Genomic DNA, 20,653 nt, shown 5'->3' with positions numbered 1-20,653 from the left:
GGATCAGATTGTAGGAGTGGACTCATGGGGGCATACACAACTTAACACCATATAGGGGTGGGCATCAACGTAAAGATATTTTTATACCTTGGGTTTCAAGCAACACCACGAACAACTTGAAGCAGCCACTAAAGATTCTTACTTTTTCAGCTGAAGTCCCAGTCCAAACCCCTCCTTATTGGATGGTTGGAATACCTCAATAGAAGGTTCTAAAAACAAGAGGAAAGAGACAATGGAAGATAAAAAAAAGTTATAAGTGTAGTACTTTATGTTATATTCATTGAGGTACATTGACTAAATTATTAAGATGCCATAATTCCCAAGACTTCATTGGATAGCTCATGTGCGAAAGTCTTTTGAGGCCATACTTTCCAGGCCTTAACAAAGTGAGGCAAGGTCCAAACGAAACATAATATTCAATTGATTAAAGATACCTTCTGGGATTATTAGCACATTAAATACCTAAAGACTACTCAAGAAGTGCCCTTAAGACCTAGTTACCTGTACCACAAGCAGTATCCAGGGCAGGAAGAGCACCTGGATAAAGAGACATTTCCTGTTATGCGCAATCTATAGCTGAGATTTCACTCTGGCATCCTCCTTTGCAGAGCGCATTGTGGTTGCCTGCTATCTCAAGTAGCTGTTTAAGCTTTACATGGGAACAGGGGGATCAAATGCAACTAATTTTACCTTTGCCCTTTTTATGAAAGTCTGATAGGGTAGAGGCTTAAAACGTTGCAACATCAGTTAGATTTAGAATCAGTGCGAGAATTGAGACGTTCCATTTATCCAGTAGGGTAAGGACTTTGAAGGCCCTGATTTGAGAACGTTTAGGTTTAGGGTTTAACCTGTAGAGCAATCTTTTATAAATGAATTTTACTGAGTGCTGCGTGTTATGAAATATATACATGTAGATCTGTAAAATAATCCATATGGATTTTTGTTCATTTTAAAGTTTGAATTTACATCTAACCTACTGCAGACTTGTATGCCGTCGTAATTTTTCTTTATTGGTTTTGTGTAATTGTATTGAGTTTTCTATGTTTTGAGTGTGATGTACTGTTGTAATTATTGAAATGGTTTCGGAAATTCTTCTTTCTTTCCAAAAAGTAGATTAACTGATTGACGACAGATCATTTGATTGATTGGCTAACTGATTCATAACATAAAGGGAAATGTGAACAACTTTTCTCTTTTTAACAGAATTGCAACAAGAAACTTTTGGAGTACACCTTGTATAAAATGTAATACATCATAATTGTGATGCTATGTTTAACCTGGGGTTACATAGCATAACGGAAAGCCATGCCCCATACTCTTAGGTTAGGTGGGTAGAAATATTCAAGGCTTGGACACAAGCCAGGCCCTGCACCCAATGCCCACTGACCACACACACCTGGAGTGTATTTTCAGAAGGCCCTGGCAGTGGCTGTTCGCAGAGGGAGTGTTGCGGGCGGTCGTGAGGCGGGACGGGGATGGGCAGGGTGAGGGGTAGTCAACTCCGGTATACGGCAGAACGGAGTTAAGTAAATAAATAAATAAAACAATTTACATTGCGCGCGCTGCATCGCCAACTCGGCGACAGCTGGAAGGAGCTCAGGGATATTCCCTAGTGGTGGTTTAGAAGAAAGGTCCAAAGAATCCATTTACCTTTTGACAAACTCAAAACTGTAATCGATTCTGGGTTGCATTGCACATAGGTAATGCTGGGACACTGGAAACAAGCGCCTGTTGTGTAAAAAGATCAGCGTCAAGCGCGTGGTCAAGCACCCGCTATACCAGCTTAAGCGCGGGTGCCTGGGCAGACTGAATTGTTTGATGGCCCTTCATAATTATCAACGCTGGCTCACAGGTCATTTTAAGACCGACGGGGAAACTAATGAATACACAGCTCTCTGATGGTGGGCCAAAGAAGCTTAAAGTGGTAACAGAGAGAAGTTTTTTAAAGTGGGAAAAAAATTAAGAAGGAGGCAAATGCAGTGAGGCATCACGAAAGAAAGAGGACGGCAAACAAGGACAGAACAAAGGAAAGAACAAAGGAATTAGAATAGAGCATAGGTACAAGAATGGAATAGAAGGAAAGAAAGAAAGAAGAAGGGAAAGGAGAAGGAAGGTAATTAAAAAGTATGTTTGGAAAGAAAGGTAGCAAGAAAAAGAAGAAGGAAGGAATGAAATGAAAAAGAGAAATACGCAAAGTAGAATTATAAAGGAAGCTGTAAATGCACCATTTTGAAGACTTTCTGCAAACTTTCCTCAGGAATACAATTCATATAAAGGGCCAGATTCGCTCTCTTTGCTTGACACAATTCGTGTGGGTCAAAGTGGTGGGTTTTATTTTTCTGGTTACTCGCCCGGAGTATTCAAGGCCTGACCGCAGATGATATTACTAAGCATGGGAATCGCGGAAACACCCGACTCGAATGAGGTGAGCAGCAAGAACAGGACCGGATGCTGCTTCGGGAAAGAGACAGGAAGTGAGAGTTTGTGAATGCGCAAGTCGTGCCAGGAAAGGCAATCTTATTCATGAACAAACGAACTCGGCGAACCACAGACCGTGAAACTATAGTGACTCACTGAAAGAGGCAGCGTGACACAACACGTCTGGGGGAAATACCACGCCATTTTGAAAAGAAAGAGCATCCTACTGTACTCTTCTGATTGCATTTATACGGCGCGTGCTTCCCCTGCTGATGAGGTGCTGAGGCCAGGGGCTTGTGAAAAATGAAGTACTGCACAGCAGCACACACAAACCTGGCAGATTCCGGGTCTCCCTGCGGGGGTCAGTGTCACCTCTACCTCGGGACAGTGAGGAGGGGAGGACTGTCTCCAGAGTGGAATGTTTTGGGAGGTTAATTTGGGCTGGCGTCAGACTCAGAGAGGGACTCATGGAAAGGGTCTTCTATTTTATTTGAACCAATGAAAGACTGAGGACTCACAAGGGGCACTGTCCCTGGTACCTGGCGCTGGCCAGCAGGCGCACTCGAAGAGTCAGTCTTTGGGACCAGAATTGTCTGCACTTTGGCAAGAAGAAAGGAATGGCGGGCTGTCGGAGAAAAGAGTGTAAAACTGAGGGCTTCTGTTTCAGAACTGTAGAATTGGAAGTTGGGGAGACTAGTCCTCTTGAGAAAGGCGGCACACTCGAATGGATCCAATAATGGTAGCTTCTGCACCCTGTGTTGCAAGGTACCACCTGAGCCCTTTCGATACCCGAGAGGAGGTCTTACCGAGTACCCATCATTGGAAGGTACAGGTGACCCTCTCGGATGTCCATCCTGCGTATCAGTGCACAAGTCCTAAAAAAAGAAGTGGGGGGACCAACCAAGTTAGGCAGTATGCAAGTGACATCATTGCAGATAACATCACGGCGAATGACATCACATGTGGCATCTCCGGAAGTGACATCACAACCCATGCCCTCACAAAAGTGGCATCACCAGAAGTAGCATCAGATCTTAACAGCTCATGCATACGTTTAGTAGTTTTATCATGAGTAAATTTGAGTGCATTTCGAGATTTAACAAGTGAGATTTTGCGTTGGGGATGGGACAAAAAAGTGACGCAACCACTACACAAATCAGGGCTGCAACTTATATATTTTTATTTTTAAACCCAGTCACAAATAAATTGCCAGCTAGGGGAAATGTCGCAGTAAATCTGTTCTGCCCTCACTGTCTTATGTAACATTCTGTAGTGCTTAATTTGATTTGGTGATTTCCGGTACTCAGCACCGCCACTTAATTGCTGGCACCAGCAATTAATTGCCGTAACCTGCACGTATATATATTCATAATATGGAAGGGCAAAGAAGACAATCTCAAAAACAATATCCAAACGTTGAATTTAGCAGATCCTAGGATTCAGTTTATGTTTCAGATGGACAAACACAAAGTTTCATTCCTAGATGTGCAGATTGAATTGAAAGATGTAATTTTACATACTAGTGTATTCAGAAAAGCGACGGACAAAAACAATGCATTACTTTATAGCAGTTTCCATCCACCGACATTGGTGAATAATTTACCTTTTTCACAATTTTTACGGATTTGCCGGATTTCCTCAGATGACAAAACATGTGAAGAGTCTTGTTTGTATCAAAAAAACAATTACCTCACCAGAGGTTATCCTGAGGATCTAATTGAAAAACAAATTCAGAAAGCACACAAGATTCCCAGACAAAAGCTTTTGGAAAAAAGACTAAGATCTACTACAGATAGAACTGTTTTTGTCTCAAAATACTCTACTGCATCTTGGGATATCAAAAGTATACTCAAACACTGGCAAATACTATGGACAGAAGAAGACTTCCACGAACTATTCGAAAACAAACCTCTGTTTGCTTATACCAGGTCAAGTAATTTGAAAGAACTTTTGACAAAAAAGAAAAAAGAGAAAGTGCAAAAAACAGGTACATTCAAATGTTGGAATTGTATCCACTGTAACAATGAGATTTTGGGGGATATACTTCTACACCCACAGTCAGGAGAAAAGATTACTCTACAGAACCGAAGTACTTGTGATTCTGAAAACATAATATATACTATCAAGTGCCCCTGTGGGCTACTGTACGTCGGAAAAACTGAACGTAAAATGAAAACTAGACTCTCGGAACATAAGAGTCGAATACGAACAGGCAATTTAACATCTCCACTGGCAACTCACTGGAAAGACAAGAGGCATACGATAGCACAACTCAAATTCCAAATCATTGAGCAGGTGGATAAACAACCTGGATCTGACTACTCAAAGAAGCTTCTCCAACGGGAAGTATATTGGATAAAACGTCTTAGAACCCTAAATCCGACAGGACTCAACGACAAATTGGAGATGTCGTGTTTTCTCTAACGTGTTCTTTTCACCCCCTAACATCACAAACACATATACCCAAACATGATACATTTTTTAACAACTTAGTAGTGATGATCACCGGTTTAACATAGTAAGCATAGCTGCATGCTTCTCTTGATGTATTTTATATGAATTGCATTGTATGTATTTTATTTCAAATCAAATATTTGTGCATTATGGAATTTTTTGTATTGAGAACCAGAACCAGATACAGAATCAGTCCTTTGTTTACCTTCATGAATGAGCATCTCAGAGATGACGCTGAATATGAGTCCTGCTTTTATGTCTGTGGATTGTAGCAAATAATAGAGATTGTTTTGATCATTGCAATAATAGTTGAAGAGCCTCCTTGCATTTATCCTTTATCTAAGATACTTCTATGTTGAATTAGAATGATTTGGGTTAAGATTGTCTCGCGATTGTTTTATTCGCGTAATCAGTATTATTATTTGATTTCTGCCTCATGCTTATCGTTTCGCCGATTTTTGCTGACCTAAAGTATTTAAATACTTTGATCTATCGTATTTTCACCATGTTCCATTTCACACGGAGCTCCGTATTTACATTAGTCCGCTTTTGAGCTTTATGATCTTTAAACCACGATCACGTGACGCGGAAGGATTATTTTTTTCCCTGAAGCTCGGTGAGCTTTATGGCGTTTGTCGACAGCATCGAGTACGGATGGTGGCGAAAGTAGGACTTCCACTGATAGGTAAGAATAGTGAGCTAGAAGGTTGTATCTGAGGTCTCGTCCCTTTAAACATAGGGTGCATAACAGTTTGCTTTTCGATTTTTATTTCATAGATTATTCTGGCTCCCAAACGACCAGAACATTGTTTTAGGTAAGAGCATGGTTACCTACATTTCTCTTGCTTCTGTGATTACTGGATTACACGATTTGGACCAGGGTTCAAATAATAATTTTTCAGCGCCAGGACTACAGAGGAAGTCAGCGATTGCTCCATCTTGGTTAGAATTGATTCTCAGAAACAAAGGTACATAGGATCTGGTGTTTACATGATTTTAAATTTAGTCAGGATTCGGTTTTGGATTCTGGTTAAGTTTGTTGTTTGTTTTGCAGTTGTTTCTTGTAGGAATACATTAAGGACTTCAAGTAAGTTTTGGTTTGAGGTGGCATGTTGCACAGGTGCTGGTGACTGGGCATGATTAACTGATGTGTATAGAGTAGAATTGTTTACTTTTTTTCAAATGAATTTGGTCTCATGACATATTTTCTTTTGCAGCTATACCCCTGAAGAAGAGACCTAGGTCTCGAAATGCATTGGATGTGAAGTTAATAATGTACATTGCGATATTGGTTGTAACATATGAAATTGTTTAAATGCTATTGAAAAGTATTTTGGATGCAAAATTCGTCAAATAATTTTGTGGAAACATAAAAGTTTACTTTAAATGAACAAACGAGAAAATGTACTGAACGTTTTATTGTCTGAAATAATCTATGTGTTGATGCATGTGGTTGTCCCAGTCGCCCTTGTGGGGCTGGGCCTCTAAGGTTTATTGTCATCTATGCTCAGTAGGCATTTACACAACATTGCACACTTATATAAGGGTAAATTGAATCTGAGTGCGCCAGGTACACTATCATTTCGTAACCTGCACTTATGACAGCTGCCACATGGTGGCGCAACTTGTGTAGTTCAAAGTTGAGCAGAAAAACAGTTGTTTTTTGATTCAATATACATTAAAGAAGCTAATATATGCCACCCAAGCCATTCTTAAAGCTTTGGTGCCCTCAAACAGTCTGAATTGTCACACTTGTAGCAGTGTGATGGTTAGTAGTTGTGTAAGTAAAGTTTCAATGTCTGGTGCAAATTGCGATGGCTTACTGTCGAGGGCTGTGGCACTTTTTTGGCACTTTTTTTTTTACAAATTATGCATTGAGTCATCTACATTGATTTACACAGATATGAATTATTGCCCATGCTAAATGTTTACTTGTGATGTAAAGCACTGTGACACCCTGTATTCGGATGAGTAGTGCTATAAAAGAAATACAACAAAATAGTGGTATTTAAATTGTTATTTATGTAAATACTGGTACAGATCAACACATCTGCCATCCTTATAGTACATGTATATCACTTATATACAGGCGCTGAACAAGGTCAAAAGTATACCTCTCTTAATTACCTGTGAAGTGATAACTAGCTGTGAGCCATTGTTTCTCCTCCATTGCATTAGGTATGGGGCTCCAGATAGCCCCCAGCCAGGATACTCGAACAAATTTAGACCTGATGTCCCCTTATCTTTGGCCTTTGTTTTGCTCCATCTGGAATTTAAAATAAGAACGCCCCCTCCCCGCCTGCATGCTGCTGCTCGAACAAAAACAGACAATGTGCAGGTGCTGCTGAAAGTGTCCCAATGTTTGAAACCAACACTGGGACAAATTCTGCATATGTTAGTGAGGCTCAACTTCTTGGCAAGGTGGATGGTGTCCAACCTGTGACAATAGTGGGTGGACGCCGTATACCCGCACGTATCCCTGACTTGTGCCCTGCTTCTTATGATCACCAGTCTGAGTACAAAACTTACCGGGTCCATCCAGGTACTGGGAAAGGGAGAAGCGAAGTCTAAGAACTATGGTCTCCGTCCGTAGCACCTTCCAGGCTGTAGAGACTTCCTCCTGTAGAAACAGAAAGTAAGGACCTGGCGTCAGAGGAGGAATGATAGAGGGAGGCAGTTGCAAGAGTGCAACAAGTCACATTTTGTGAAGCAGTACGGTGCCATATTAATTTCTCTGTTTTATGTGGTGAGCATCAGATAAGCACTCAGGCATCATTGGGAGACAAATCATTTTCAATTCTCAGCCTTCCAGACCAGTCGCCTCCTCACTGTCGCGAGGTAGAGGCTGACATCATAAGAGTGATGGGAAAAGATATTGTTCAAGATGTGTGTTTCTGACCCTACATCACTGTGATCTGCCCCAGCAAGAGTTCCTGCCCTGGTGCAACTAAAACAGTGCTGTCAGTCTCTGATAAAATAATTGGCCCTAGATGCATAGTTCTACCTGAAACACGGTTATCAACCTTCTCTACCCATATGTTTTTAGAAAAATATATTTTCATTAACATTTCAGTGATATACAATTCCTTTCCAAGCACAGGTATTAGCACAAGGTAGGTTTCAGTCCAATGTGTACATACCCTTTCTGTACAGCGATAGCTTCACCGTGCAGCAAACCATGATTACTTTGTCAACAGGAGAAAATATCAAGGACAATTGTATCAGACTGAATGAAGAAACAGTTAACTAAATGAACAAACTCCCCCATCCTTCCTCCCCCCACACCCCAGTGCTCCATCATGTACTCATTCTGCCAGTAAGGAAAACTCCTGACCTCACGCAGGAGTCCCGCTGTGAATGTCCATAGTTGTCGTGGGCAGTCCATTTCCTCTGTCCACTCCATGCCTGGCCCCTGCCCTAGTGAGTGTGCATGGACGTGGACATCAGGGAGCTGGATCACCAGGAGTGGCAGTAGCACGTGCCCAGTCAGATTTTGTACCACAGTTCCACACGAGAGAAGGTTGTCAACCAACTTCTCATCTCGCCGCACTCACCTTATATGCACCTCTCGGCTCCCGCCCATTCAATCAAATCTCTTTGCCATTCTGCCGCCGGGGGATTTGGGCTCAACCATCTGTTATGTTATGTTAATGAAACTTGTAAAGCGCACGGTCACCAGAACCTGAGTTTAAGAGTAGACCTGCCTGAATAACCAGGTTTTGAATGTTTTCCTTAATTCTAAGTAGCAAGATGCTGATCTTATTTGAGTGGGGAAGGCGGTCCAAAGGTTAGGGGCAATGGCTGAAAAAGCCTGTCTCTTCCTCCTGAATTTAGGAATAGACATATAATTCCGGTGGGCAGAACATAGTGAGCTTGTAGGGGTGTATTTATGTAGTCCGTAGGTAAGAAAAAAAGGGCGTTTATTGTAGAAGGCTTCGAAAGTGATACATGCTACTTTAAAGGTCATTCTTGGTTCTACAGGCAGACAATGGAGATTTTTCATGAGTGGAGTGAAATGACAAAGCTTAGGTTGCTCATGGGTAAGACGCGCTGCCAGGTTCAGAACGATTTGGAGACTTTTAACAAGGCATTTAGGTAGCTCAGTGTAGGCAATAGCTGCTTGAATGAGGGCCTCCAAAGTAAGAAATATGGGGGCACATGCATCATTGTAGGAATTTGCATTTCCTAAATTGCGAAAATTAAGGAATCGCAATTTAGGAATTGCAAAATCCTATGCATCAAGAAATCCTAATTTTTTTTAGGATTTCTTAATTTTCGGAATTTGCGATTCCTTAATTGCAAATCGCAATTAAGGAATGGCATTACATTGATCCTATGGGCCTAGAGGCCCATAGGAATCAATGCCGTTTTGCATTTCTATTTTTTGGAATTCGCAATTTGTTGATGCATTGCAAGGGTGCAGAGGGGGGTCCAAAGGACCCCCCCTGCACCCCTGAAATGTATTTTAAAGTGCATGTTTCACACACACATGTCCTAAGGACATGTGTGTCTGTAACATGACACTTTCCAAAATGCATTTTTGTGCTTTTTTAAAGAATTTCGCAAATTAACACGAGGGTCAACCTCGTGTTAATTTGCACTTCCTATTTCAAAATTCGCATTTTTAAAAAAATTGATGCATTGCATTTATGGAACCGCACAAATGCGATTCCTTAAATGCATTCGCATTTTTAGGAAATGCAAAAAAAAGCGAATTTTGAAAAAATGTTTCATGCATCCCAAAAACGTATTTAGGAAGCGCAAACGGCCGAATTTACCGATTTGCACCGTTTGCACTTCCTAAATAGGTTGATGCATGTGCCCCATGGCGATTCTCTTGATTTTACACAGCACGAGAAAGGTAGAGGACAGCACAGAGTTAATTTGAGCCTTCACAGAGAGTACGGCATTGATGATAACTTCAAGACTTTTTACTGCTTTTTGTGGGATAGGGGGAGTTCCCAACTCAGGAGGCCAAAGTGAATCAGTCCAGTATTCAAGTTTGGTATTGCTGATAACAATCTCGATAAGTTTCAAATATTTGCTATTCATCCATTCACGGATGTACAGCATGGTAGATTGAAACTGTGCCTTGGATTCATGGGTGTTATCGAGCTTAAAAAGTAATTGCTTGTCGTCAACATAATAGTAGATGACACAATTCATTTTTTTGAGATTGTAGGCCAGAGGGCGAATGTATTTCTTAAATAAGTGGGGGGATAAAGATGAACCCTGGGGAACTCCACAGCCAAGAGCAGGGCCGGACTGGGAACCACAACCAGCCCTGGCAAAGTGCTTGCCGGCTCTCACTCCCTCAGGGGGAGGGGGAGGTAGGAGGTGCTGCCAAGCTCTTTGCCGGGGCCGGTTTACGGCCGATTTTGGTACAGGGCCGATTTTGCAGCTGTGCTGCAAAAACGGCCCTGTAACAAAAACGGCCCCTAGGGGCCCAAAACCGTCCCCCACCCGTGCGGCACACCGGGGGACTGCCCGGTGCCCGCTATGGTCAATCCGGCTCTGGCCAAGAGTAGAGTTAACAGGTCCGGCTGGGAGCGGTCTTTCAGGAATTATATGATCCAATCAAGTACTGAAACCCTCAGCCTAGTAGCCTCAACAAAATCCACCAGGATCGAATGGTCCACTTTGTCAAAGGCCGCTGAGAGATCAAGAAGGACCAGCACCTGAGTATGGCCATGCGCAAAACATCCATCATAGAGAGTGCGACTGCTTCCGTTGAGTAGGCTGGGTGAAAGCCAGCCTGATGAGGGTCCAAAAATTCTGAGTTTTCTAAAAGGTGCAGAGGTTGTGTGCCTCTAGTATTTTTACTAGGTAAGGCAGGAGGGAAATTGTGCAGTAGTTTTGTAGAGCGAGAGGGGCTTCACTACGGTTTTTCTGAAGGGAGGTTACTATTACTTCCTCAAATGTACTAGGTACTATCCCAGAAGTGAGGGAGAGGTTAAGGTGGGCTACAACAGGATCTGAGATGACAGAAAGAGCGGACTGCAAAGTTTTAGGGCGGCAGGGGTCCTTAGGAGATCCGGACTTTACTTTAATCAGTAGGTCTGTGAAGGCTACCTTACTGATTTCTGGAAATGAACATAATGGGATCTGGTTCATATTGTCAGGAGTGTTCATGTTAGATACAGAGCTGATAGTTATACACCGCTTGGCCAATGTTAAACTCAACAGTGCAAATTTCCTGAGGAGTTTCCTATATTTCTTTTTAGGTATCAGGGCTAAGAGACATTGCTTTAGCCCAAGGGAGACCTCCCAGCCCATGGCCCGATGTAATTGCCCCAACACCTCCTCCCAGTAGCACATAATATGGTGGCAGCGCAACACCACATGAAAAAAGCCCGCCTGTACGCTTCAACAGCTCATGCATCCTGGGTCTCTAGTGGAATATGTAGTATGTAGCTTCTTAGGGGAAAGGTAAGCCAGATGGACAATATTAAGCTGAATGAGCTTAAATGGCGTATTGACTGACACCATACGCACTACCCCGTGTGCCCTGGCCCACTCCTTTGCTGTAACAGGCTCATCGCTAAACTGTTGCCAATCTTCCTCACTCTTCAAGGGCTTTTCTCCACCTATATGCATGAACTAGCACAGCCTCAGGACAGATGCTGACAGCAAGACTACGTGGAGAAGAAAATACCAATCTATTCTTTATATGAGCCTCTATTCTTGTACAGGAATTTGCATTTCTATGCAACTTTTAATTCCATTGCCTTTAGATTATTTTGTACTTCTGCAATAGTGGTAAATGTTTTTCTGTAATACCATCCACAGATAAGGGATGAAATAGGGCGAAATGCAAACCTAAGTACATATATCTCGCAAGGCACGAGGTGAAAGGGGAAGGAAGTGGAGATGTGGTTTGAGGGCTGTAACAGAAAAAGTGGAGAGTTCAAGTTCTTTCATGAAGGCGTATGTTGTGGGTCCCTTTCTTAGATGAAAGTGGGGACAGTTCCAGAGGTCTGAGGTGTAGAAAAATAAGGTATGTCTTCTTATTTACCCTTTTCTTGCCATCGGAATCTCCAGTTCCATCAGGTTGTGGAGAGAGGCTGCAGGAAAGGCCAGAGAGGAAATTGTTTTCAGCTACATAGACCAATATTTTATGTGTGGGTCACAGATCCAATGATGCACAACCATTTAAACTTGATGAGAGCTGGCACGTGGAGCCAACAAAAATCTTTGCGAGTGGCTAGGGATCATTAATACAGATAGCCAAGTAGGTCATAAAGGCGCATTCAAGTCCAGTGAGCAGGGTAGGAGAGAACAAGTGATTGCATTTTGGATTGCTTTCCTGTCAAAAGTATGCGTGGCTTAGTTACAAGGTCAAATATTGTTATCTTAAGGAACAAATCAAGCCACTGCCTTTTATTCAGGTGTCTCTTACCCATCCAATCCCATTGCTTTATATTCACCTGAAGTGTTGGTCTTTCTGTTTTTTTTTTTATTTAAATAATTTTATTGGGGGGGGCGTGGCCAAGATGGCGGCGTGAGCAGACGTGCCTTGCCGAGCTCCCGCCGCCGGCCGCCGACTTGAGCATAATTCCAGCACCTGCCCGACCGAGAATAGCCCTGAGAGACCGCCCGACACCAGAGACGCTGAGACGGCGACCTTTGGGCCGGTTCTGTGTCCGGCTGCAGCCTGGCCCCCGCCGAGTTTGGCCGCGAGGGCGGCGGCGCCTGAGGCCTAGCGCGCTCCTCGAGCCCAGGGCAAGGACGAGAGCGAGGCCGAGGTGGGTGGAGCCACCGAGCCGCCTGGGATCGCCCAGGACCGGCGGTAGCAGCGGTGGCAGGTCCGGCCCGCGCAGTGCCGCGCGAGGCTTCTCACGGCAGCTCGTGGAAGCTTCTGCGGACCTGCTAAGCACGCCGGGAGGCGGAGCGGCCTCTGCCTGGATTGTCACCAGCCTCCGTCCACGGGCCTTGCAGCGGCGCCTGGAGGACCTGTGAGGCGCAAAGAGGTGAGGCGCCGAAGGCTGACGCGTGACCCCGACCCGGACCCGACACAGCGGAGCGGAGGTACCGGGGGGGGTGGAAAAGTGGCACCGGGCCCCCCCCCCCTCCGCGGAGCTCCTGCTTCCCGCCTGATCTGGCCGAAGGGACGCGACCTGCACCAGGGAATCGCCATCTTGGGCGGCCTGGCTCCTTCACACTGCGGCCGCTGACGCCGCGCGCTTTGCGCACCACACACACGGAGGCTCCGTGAGGCACCTGGAGACTGCGGGGTCGGCCGGAGGGGCCCGGGGAAAGAGAGTGAAGAGCGGAGGCGGACGGGCGCCCCCCCCCCCTCTCGGCGGACCTACCTCTGCAGCACTGCCCCAATCCTTGCTGAACCTACAGGCCTCGACCCTCGGCCAGGGGGGTGGCAACCTGTCGGCCCCGGGGAACCGTACAGGACCTCTTGCCCTGCCTGTCTTAGTGGAGCGGACTCTGGGGACACCAGCACCGGCGGCCACGCGCTCCCAACCGCGGTCCTCACGGAGGTGAGCGGGCCCCCTTGATGTGAGGAGGCACCGTGGACTTGCTGCGCTCTCGCCTCTAGGTGGGGCGGCGCGGAGTGCCGCAGTCGCCATCTTGGCGGCTTCCCGCCCAGCGTTTCCCGCCTCGCCGTTGGACCCGGAGTCCCTGCGCCCATCCCGCGGCCCCTACCGCACCCTGTGACGCTACATTGCCCGCCCAGGAGAGCAGAAGATTGGGAGGAACGCAGAGGTGCCACTTCCACAGCACTGGTCGACCCGGACCCGGATCGGCGCCCAGAAGGCCTAGGGCTCGCTCTGCAGCCGGCGGAGGGGGGTGCCGGGGGGCGCGACTGGGGGCTTTGGGGCGATATGTCCGGCGGGAGGCCCAGAAAGGACCGCACCATTAAGGACCTCTTCACCCCCCCCCGCCATGGGGAAGCGGAACGGCCCCGCGAGCTCCAACCCCCGGGTTGACACGGACAAGAAGGTGGTGGCCTCATCGCCCCCTGAGGGAGCGGACCCCGAGGCCCCAGTCGCGCGGTCCTTTTTGGAATCCCTGTTCACTGGCCTGAGAGAAGACATCCATGCCCTGAAAAAAGAACTCCAGGACGAGATCAAAGAGGTCCGCCGCGACACTGATGCCATAGGGGAGAGAGTAGCAGACCTGGAAACGAAGAGCGACGCACGGGACGCCGAAATAGAGGCCCTACGACAGGAGCTGGCCCGCATCCACGACCAACAGGTGGACCTCCAGACGCACGCCGAGGACTTGGAAAACCGCTCCCGGCGGCATAACATTCGGATCCGAGGAGTGAAATTGTCCCCAGACACAGAGGACCTCTTCCGGTTTACACAGGGTCTCTTCAACCACATCTTGGGCCGTCAGGCGGACGCCCCCCTGCGACTGGACAGGGCCCACCGGACGGGCCCGCCGAGGGCGAACGCGACACACCCGCCGGACATCCTGGTGTGCGTGCAAGACTTCAGGACGAAAGAGGAAATCCTAAACAAGGCACGCCAAATGGAGAAGATCACCTTTGGCGGGCACTCCCCGGCGCTGTACCAGGACCTGGCTGCCCTTACCCTAGAGAAGAGGCGCACCTTTCGGCCGGTGACGGCAGAGCTGAGACAGCGCAACATTTCCTACAGCTGGGGGCACCCCTTCCGACTGGTGTTTCGGCTTGGCAATGTCCTCCATCAGCCGCGCACCCTTCGGGACGCCTGCCGAGTGCTGGGCATGGATGAACCGAGAGTCGACGAAGAGTCACCGGGGGACAAATCTACTAGCGAGGCAGGCCCAGGCCGCTGGCAGCAGCAGCGGCGCAGACGCAGGCCGCGACGCCCCGCGGACACAGAGATAGAGGAGGGGCAGAGGTCGGCGGTGGAGACGGTGGCACAGGGCCTGGCGCCTGCGAACAATGGCTGACCGCTGGGAGGGCGACGCACTGGTGTCGCAGGGCTTAGTCGGTTCGGGCTACGCTAGCCCGGCGGCGGGGGCGCATGCAGTGCGCTCCTTGGCCTTCCCTGATGATGACATTGACTTTTCACCTGCGTTGGAGCACTTCGAGTGAGCAGACCTGCTTGCGACGTCGCCACTGCTCCCATTCTACGGACTTACCTTACCACGGGTCCAGCGGCCACGAGCCTGGACCTGGGACAATGATGGACCACGTTTCTTTGCCAGTTGGGGAGGAGGGTTGGGGGGGGATCCGGGTATGGGGTGTTGAACAGGGAGAGTTTGCACTGAGGGTAGGGGGGATCCGGGTGGGGCAGTTGCTCCGGTTGAGCGGGGACAGGGGGGGGCAGTTGGGGTTGAGGGGCTGTTGGGGGGAGAGGGGGGAGGGGCGGGGGGCTCTCCTTGTCCAAGGGGTTCGGTCGCCACGGGGAGCTCTGACGTGGCCCCCACCACGGTGTCTTCTACGACCCGCTGGCCCACAGACACGGCCGCCGGGTGGGCTTGGCATCATTCGTACGATCCCAGATATGCCACGACACCTCATAGGGCTCACGCTTAATGTGCGGGGTCTCAACAGTCCGAACAAACGCAGGGCGATACTATCCTATCTCGAGCGCTCCAAGGCGGATATCTGCCTTCTCCAGGAAACACACCTTGTGCGCAGCGACCAGCATAGACTCAAATCCCGCGCGTTTCCATGGCAGTTCTTCTCCTCCTCCCCGAAGAAGTCTGCGGGGGTGGCAATCCTAGTGGCTAAATCCTTTGAGGGGAAGGTCCTCCAGAAAGAGGCCGAAATTAAAGGGCGGCTTCTACTCTATAGCTTCCAAATTGCGGGCCACACCCTGCTTGTGGGCTCTGTTTATGGCCCGAATGAGGGACAGGAAAGGTTCCTGCATACAGCTCTAGAGACCGTTACATCCACTACACACACTCACTTGCTGCTGGGGGGGGACCTCAACATAGTATTTCATAACACGGCGGACCGCTCGGGCCAATGATCCGGGCAAGTAGGGGCGCTCACAGCAGCGGGTCATGCACATCTGGCGGACCTGGGCCTCACCGACCTATGGCGACACACACACCCCCAAACCACTGCCTACACGTATTTCTCGGCTGCACACAAGACTTATGCGAGGCTAGACTACTTTCTGGGCTCCTCGCAGCTGGCGTTACAGGTTGAGGGCGTGGAGATACTGCCAGCCGCGCTATCGGACCACTCCCCGGTGGTGGCGACGCTTCGTGTGGGAGCCATGCCGGCTCCACAACGGCACTGGAGGCTGCGAGACGGTCTCTTACAGCTGCCTGACACCCAGACCCGGCTCACGGCGGCGATTAGCCGTTTTCTGGAGCACAACGCCAATGATGACACCACAAAAGCTACCCAGTGGGCGGCCCTCAAAGCGGTCCTGCGCGGGGAAATCATTTCCATCGCCACGGCCAATAACAAGGAGAGGGAGCTGAAGCGTGCCGAGCTCTCCCAGCGTGTGGCGGAACTGGAACAGATGCACCAGCGCACGGGGGCGGCCAGAGCATGGCGGCAACTGTGCGCCGAACGGAAAATGCTGGCGGCCTTGGATCAAGACGTGGCGGAATACGCCGCTATGCGCCTCAAACACGTCTACTATACCGGTGGCGACCGTTGAGGGAGACTGCTGGCAAGTAGGCTACGGGCGCAAACCCAGAGGCAACAAGTGCGCTCTCTCCTGTCGGCCAGTGGCGACCTGATTACAGAGAACGCGGCGATTGCGGCGGCCTTTGGCAATTTCTATGCGGCGCTCTACGACGCGGATCACCTAGACCCCAATGCTGGCCCGGCCTATTTGCAGGGCGCGGAGCTCCCCACCCTTACCCAGGCCCAAGCGGACTTTCTGGAGCGGCCCATAGGCCTGGAAGAGGTCATCTCGGCCATTGCCCGCCTCAAGGTCGGGAAATCCCCGGGACCCGACGGCTTTACTGCGGCATTTTATAAGACCTTTTGCCAGCAGCTTGCCCCCCTCTTGCGCGACCTGTTTAACACATTTGACACGCCTGGCGCCATACACCCGGACCTACTAGAGGCGTCTATCTCTGTCATTCCCAAACCGGGCCGTGATCCGGCGGTTTGCGGTTCCTACAGGCCCATATCACTACTGAACATAGACTTGAAGCTCTACACTGGCATACTAGCGAGCCGCATCGCACCATACATGCAACAGCTGATAGACCCCGACCAAGCGGGCTTTATCCCCCAACGGCAGACCAGCGACAACACCAAGCGGGTGCTACACCTTATTGAGGCCGGGTCGCGCACTAAACCCGGCTGCATGCTGCTCACCATCGATGCGGAGAAGGCCTTCGACAGAGTGCATTGGCCATACCTCGACCAGGCCCTACGTCACTTCGGCTTTGGGGAGAAACTCCGCCATCGCATCTTCAACTGCTACCGCCGGCCCAACGCCGCGGTAAGAGTGAACGGTCATACCTCCCCGAGGTTCGACATTGGCAGAGGTACGCGCCAAGGCTGCCCGCTGTCGCCGCTCCTATTCGCATTGTATATGGAGCCGATGGCCCAGAGAGTACGGCAACATGCTCTTATTTCGGGTATCAAATTTGGGGCCGACACGCACAAGATCAGCCTGTACGCTGACGACGTCTTGCTGTCCCTCACTGACCCGATGCGATCCCTGCGTGCTCTCTTTGTGGAGCTCCACACCTTCGCCCTGGCCTCGGGCTTTAAAATCAACAAAGCCAAATCTGAGGCCCTGAACATCTCCCTAAGCCCGGACGTGGTGGCCGAGATTAAATCGGAATTCCAAATCCAATGGTCGGACGCACCCGTCCCGTACCTGGGCGTTCGCCTGGCTCCTACTGTCGGGGGCACTGCGCGGGTCAATTACGAGGCCCTCACCCGCAAACTCCGGGAGCAGCTCCGGCGTTGGCAACCATTTACGCTGTCATGGTTAGGCAGAATTGCCGCAGTCAAAATGACACTGCTGCCGCAGATTCTGTACCTGTTTCAGACGCTCCCCCTGAACCCCCCGGCGGGTTGGCTTCAACAAACTCAATCGGAACTGTCACGGTTCATTTGGAACGGCCGACGACCCAGGTTTAAGCACACTCTCGCCACTCTACCCCCAGCGAACGGGGGGGTCTGCGTGCCAGACCTTACCTTGTACTTCCAGGCGGCACAGCTGCGCACCTTCGTGGAATGGTTCCAGCTGGAGTCCGGTAAGCACTGGCTCTTCCTAGACCAGGCAGTGGCCGGCCGTACCCTCCAAGGCGTGCCCTTCCTACCGCGCCGACACCGTCCCCCTAACCTGTACGCTTCTGAAATCACCAGCACCGCCCTGCGGGTGTGGGACAGAGTGGCCGTGGCCAAGGGGCTGACCTCCTTCCCCTCGCCCATGACTCCCATCTTTGAGAATCCAGACTTCTCGCCGGGCTTGGACGCCGGTACATTCACGACGTGGCGGACGACGCCCTGTCAAGCGGCGGGTCACATGTTCGATATCAAGGGAATCCTCCCGTTCCAGCAGGTCAAGGCGGATTACGGCGTGGCCGAATCGGAACGCTTGCAATACCTGCAGGAGCGCCACTGGGTGCTCCACCCCTCGATCCAGCCCGGAGCCCAACGGCACCTCACGCCTTACGAACGGTGGCTGCTGACACGCACCTCGGATAAGAAATTGATGTCGGACCTCTATCAGCAGCTGCTCCTCACTCAGGCACACACATACAACGCGGGCCAAGTCCGGTGGGAGAGGGACCTGGGGAGGCAGCTCACTAGGAAGGAATGGGAGGGGGTGTACCATAGAGCCAGACACTCGGCGCACCACACCGGCCTTACCGAGACATTGACTAAGGTAGCTACATACTGGTACCACACCCCTGAGAGACTGCACCACTGGGATGCCCGAATCAGTGACAGATGCTGGAGGGGGTGTGGGGAACTAGGGACATTGGAGCACCTGCTGTGGAGCTGTGAGGCGCTGCGCCCCTATTGGGACCCTATCCTGGACCTTATAGATACACATCTGGAAACACAACTGCCGCGCTTCCCAGCGTACATTTTACTAGGCCTCCCAAACGCACTCATGTACCCTCTGAAATCCTGGCGCGGACGCTTGATCGCACTTGCGCTTGGGGCTGCGGTCCAAAACATTGTGGCCCACTGGAGGGCGATCCAGGCTCCGCAGCAACTGGGGTGGCTTCACCAGCTCTGGGCGATCCTGGGAATGGAGAAACTATCGCTGGCAGCAGCGGGGAGGGGGGCGGACTTTGCGGAACTCTGGCGGCCATTCCTCGCCTTGCTTACCGGGGAGTCTCGGGAGGTGAGCTGCCCACGCTACCTGCGCCTGCTACGCTTGGCAGAAACGCCTCTCCCGGACCCCAAAACTCACACCCGTAAGCGCACAGGCCCTGCGCGCGCAGCGTCAACTGACTGTTAGTGGTGGACCACAACTAATAGCTGAATTCCGGACATGGACAAGGAGAGGGGAGGGCTGGGGTGGGACGGGAGGTGGGGTTGTTTACAGTTCTTTGTTTCTCGAGTTTTTTCTTACAATACACTAGCACTGATCAGCTTGCACCGTTGTAGCACCTCTTAAGACGCGGCCGGCCCATCGGGTTGTAGGCGGCTTGCTGTGTTAACAAGATGATGTACCCGCTGGCCCTATGGAGGGTATCCGCGGGGTCGCTGACCTAGGCCTCCCTGGAGTGGTGACGGCCCCTACAGATGTCTCTGAGGTGCATTTCTCTGCCTATGCTCAATAAAATATTTAATACATAAATAATTTTATTGTTTTTAAATGTTATACAGAAAAAGAGGAAAAGCATAACCAAGAACATATCAGTGGAGGAGGAGTAATAAGTTGAAATCGTCAGTGGTAAATAGGAAGCCAGTGGAGCAGCAATCACAGGTTCATGGTGCAGAGGGTTCTGGAATCAAAGGGGTTTTGTGTGGTGTTCGTTGTTAGGATGCAGTGAGATACTTCTCTTTTCCGTGATATTGTTGCGTTGAGGAAGTCGCGTAGAGGAGTTTCGATTGGTTTCAATGGTGCATGCATCAGGTCGTTCTCAGTCAGTTGATTATAGAAGTCTGTGAATATGACAAGCTGCATTCCACCATTGTGAGCAGGAAGGTGCATCTGAGGTTTTCCATGATGCTGTGATTTATTTGTTATAATGTTTCTGTTTTGTTTAATAAGAATTTGTTCATCCACCAAGAAATTCACAAACGTGCTTAGCTGTTTAGCCTAAGAAGTTATTCTTTAGTTTTTCTGTAATTAAATCTCTTCTTAGGAACTTTCCCTAAAGTGTTCTTCTATTACACCTATGCACCCAGTGCTCTTAATCACTATGACCCTCTACGTTATGAAATGACTAACGTTTTATTTCATGTTGGTCACATTTGATCGAGTCATGTAGGTAGCTCTCAAGAGTCTATGAAAACTGAACTAATTACCACCTTTCTAAAAATATTCCTTCATTCTCCGGTTTGGAAAAGATTAGGCTAATACTGAGTCTCCCTTTTTTAGCAAGATCCTGGAGAGCTGCGTACGTTTACACCTGACCGCCTTCATTTTGCAGAAGGATGTCCTGGAATGTAGTATTGAGGCAGCATCACTAAGATCCCTAACAACTCTGTGTGCACACAGGATGGAGATGGCCAATCCTGATGCTGCTCTTGGGCCTATCAGCGGCCTTGGACAACACTTGACCTTCTAGGGTTGGTAAACTTCCTGTTGCCATCTATAGGGCTCATGGGTCGAGTATTGGCCTTATTCCAATATTCTTTTCTAGCAACTCCGAAGTGGTTACGTTGAGTGATTCCTTTTCTGCCTTAATTCCTAAACCCTATGGTATCTCCAGGGGTTTA

General features: G+C 49.2%; 1 protein-coding gene across 4 annotated transcripts in view; it reads right to left on the bottom strand.

Moving 5' to 3' along the window:
* PARP6 (poly(ADP-ribose) polymerase family member 6) overlaps positions 1–20,653 on the bottom strand; it is a 332,536-nt gene that overhangs the window by 202,506 nt on the left and 109,377 nt on the right. For all 4 annotated transcript variants that reach the window (XM_086959240.1, XM_086959241.1, XM_086959238.1 and 1 more), the window contains exons 6-7: positions 7,402–7,492; positions 143–209 (exon numbers count right to left, since the gene is read on the bottom strand). In XM_086959240.1, the coding sequence (XP_086815366.1) occupies positions 143–209; positions 7,402–7,492 (158 nt within the window). The remainder of the gene's footprint in view (positions 1–142; positions 210–7,401; positions 7,493–20,653) is intronic.

This window comes from Lissotriton vulgaris, chromosome 2_2 (genome assembly GCF_964263255.1).
Source record: "Lissotriton vulgaris chromosome 2_2, aLisVul1.2, whole genome shotgun sequence".
Classification (NCBI taxonomy): domain Eukaryota; kingdom Metazoa; phylum Chordata; class Amphibia; order Caudata; family Salamandridae; genus Lissotriton; species Lissotriton vulgaris.
The sequence above is the reverse complement of the archived record's forward strand: the minus strand, read 5'-3'. Positions and strand labels throughout refer to the sequence as shown.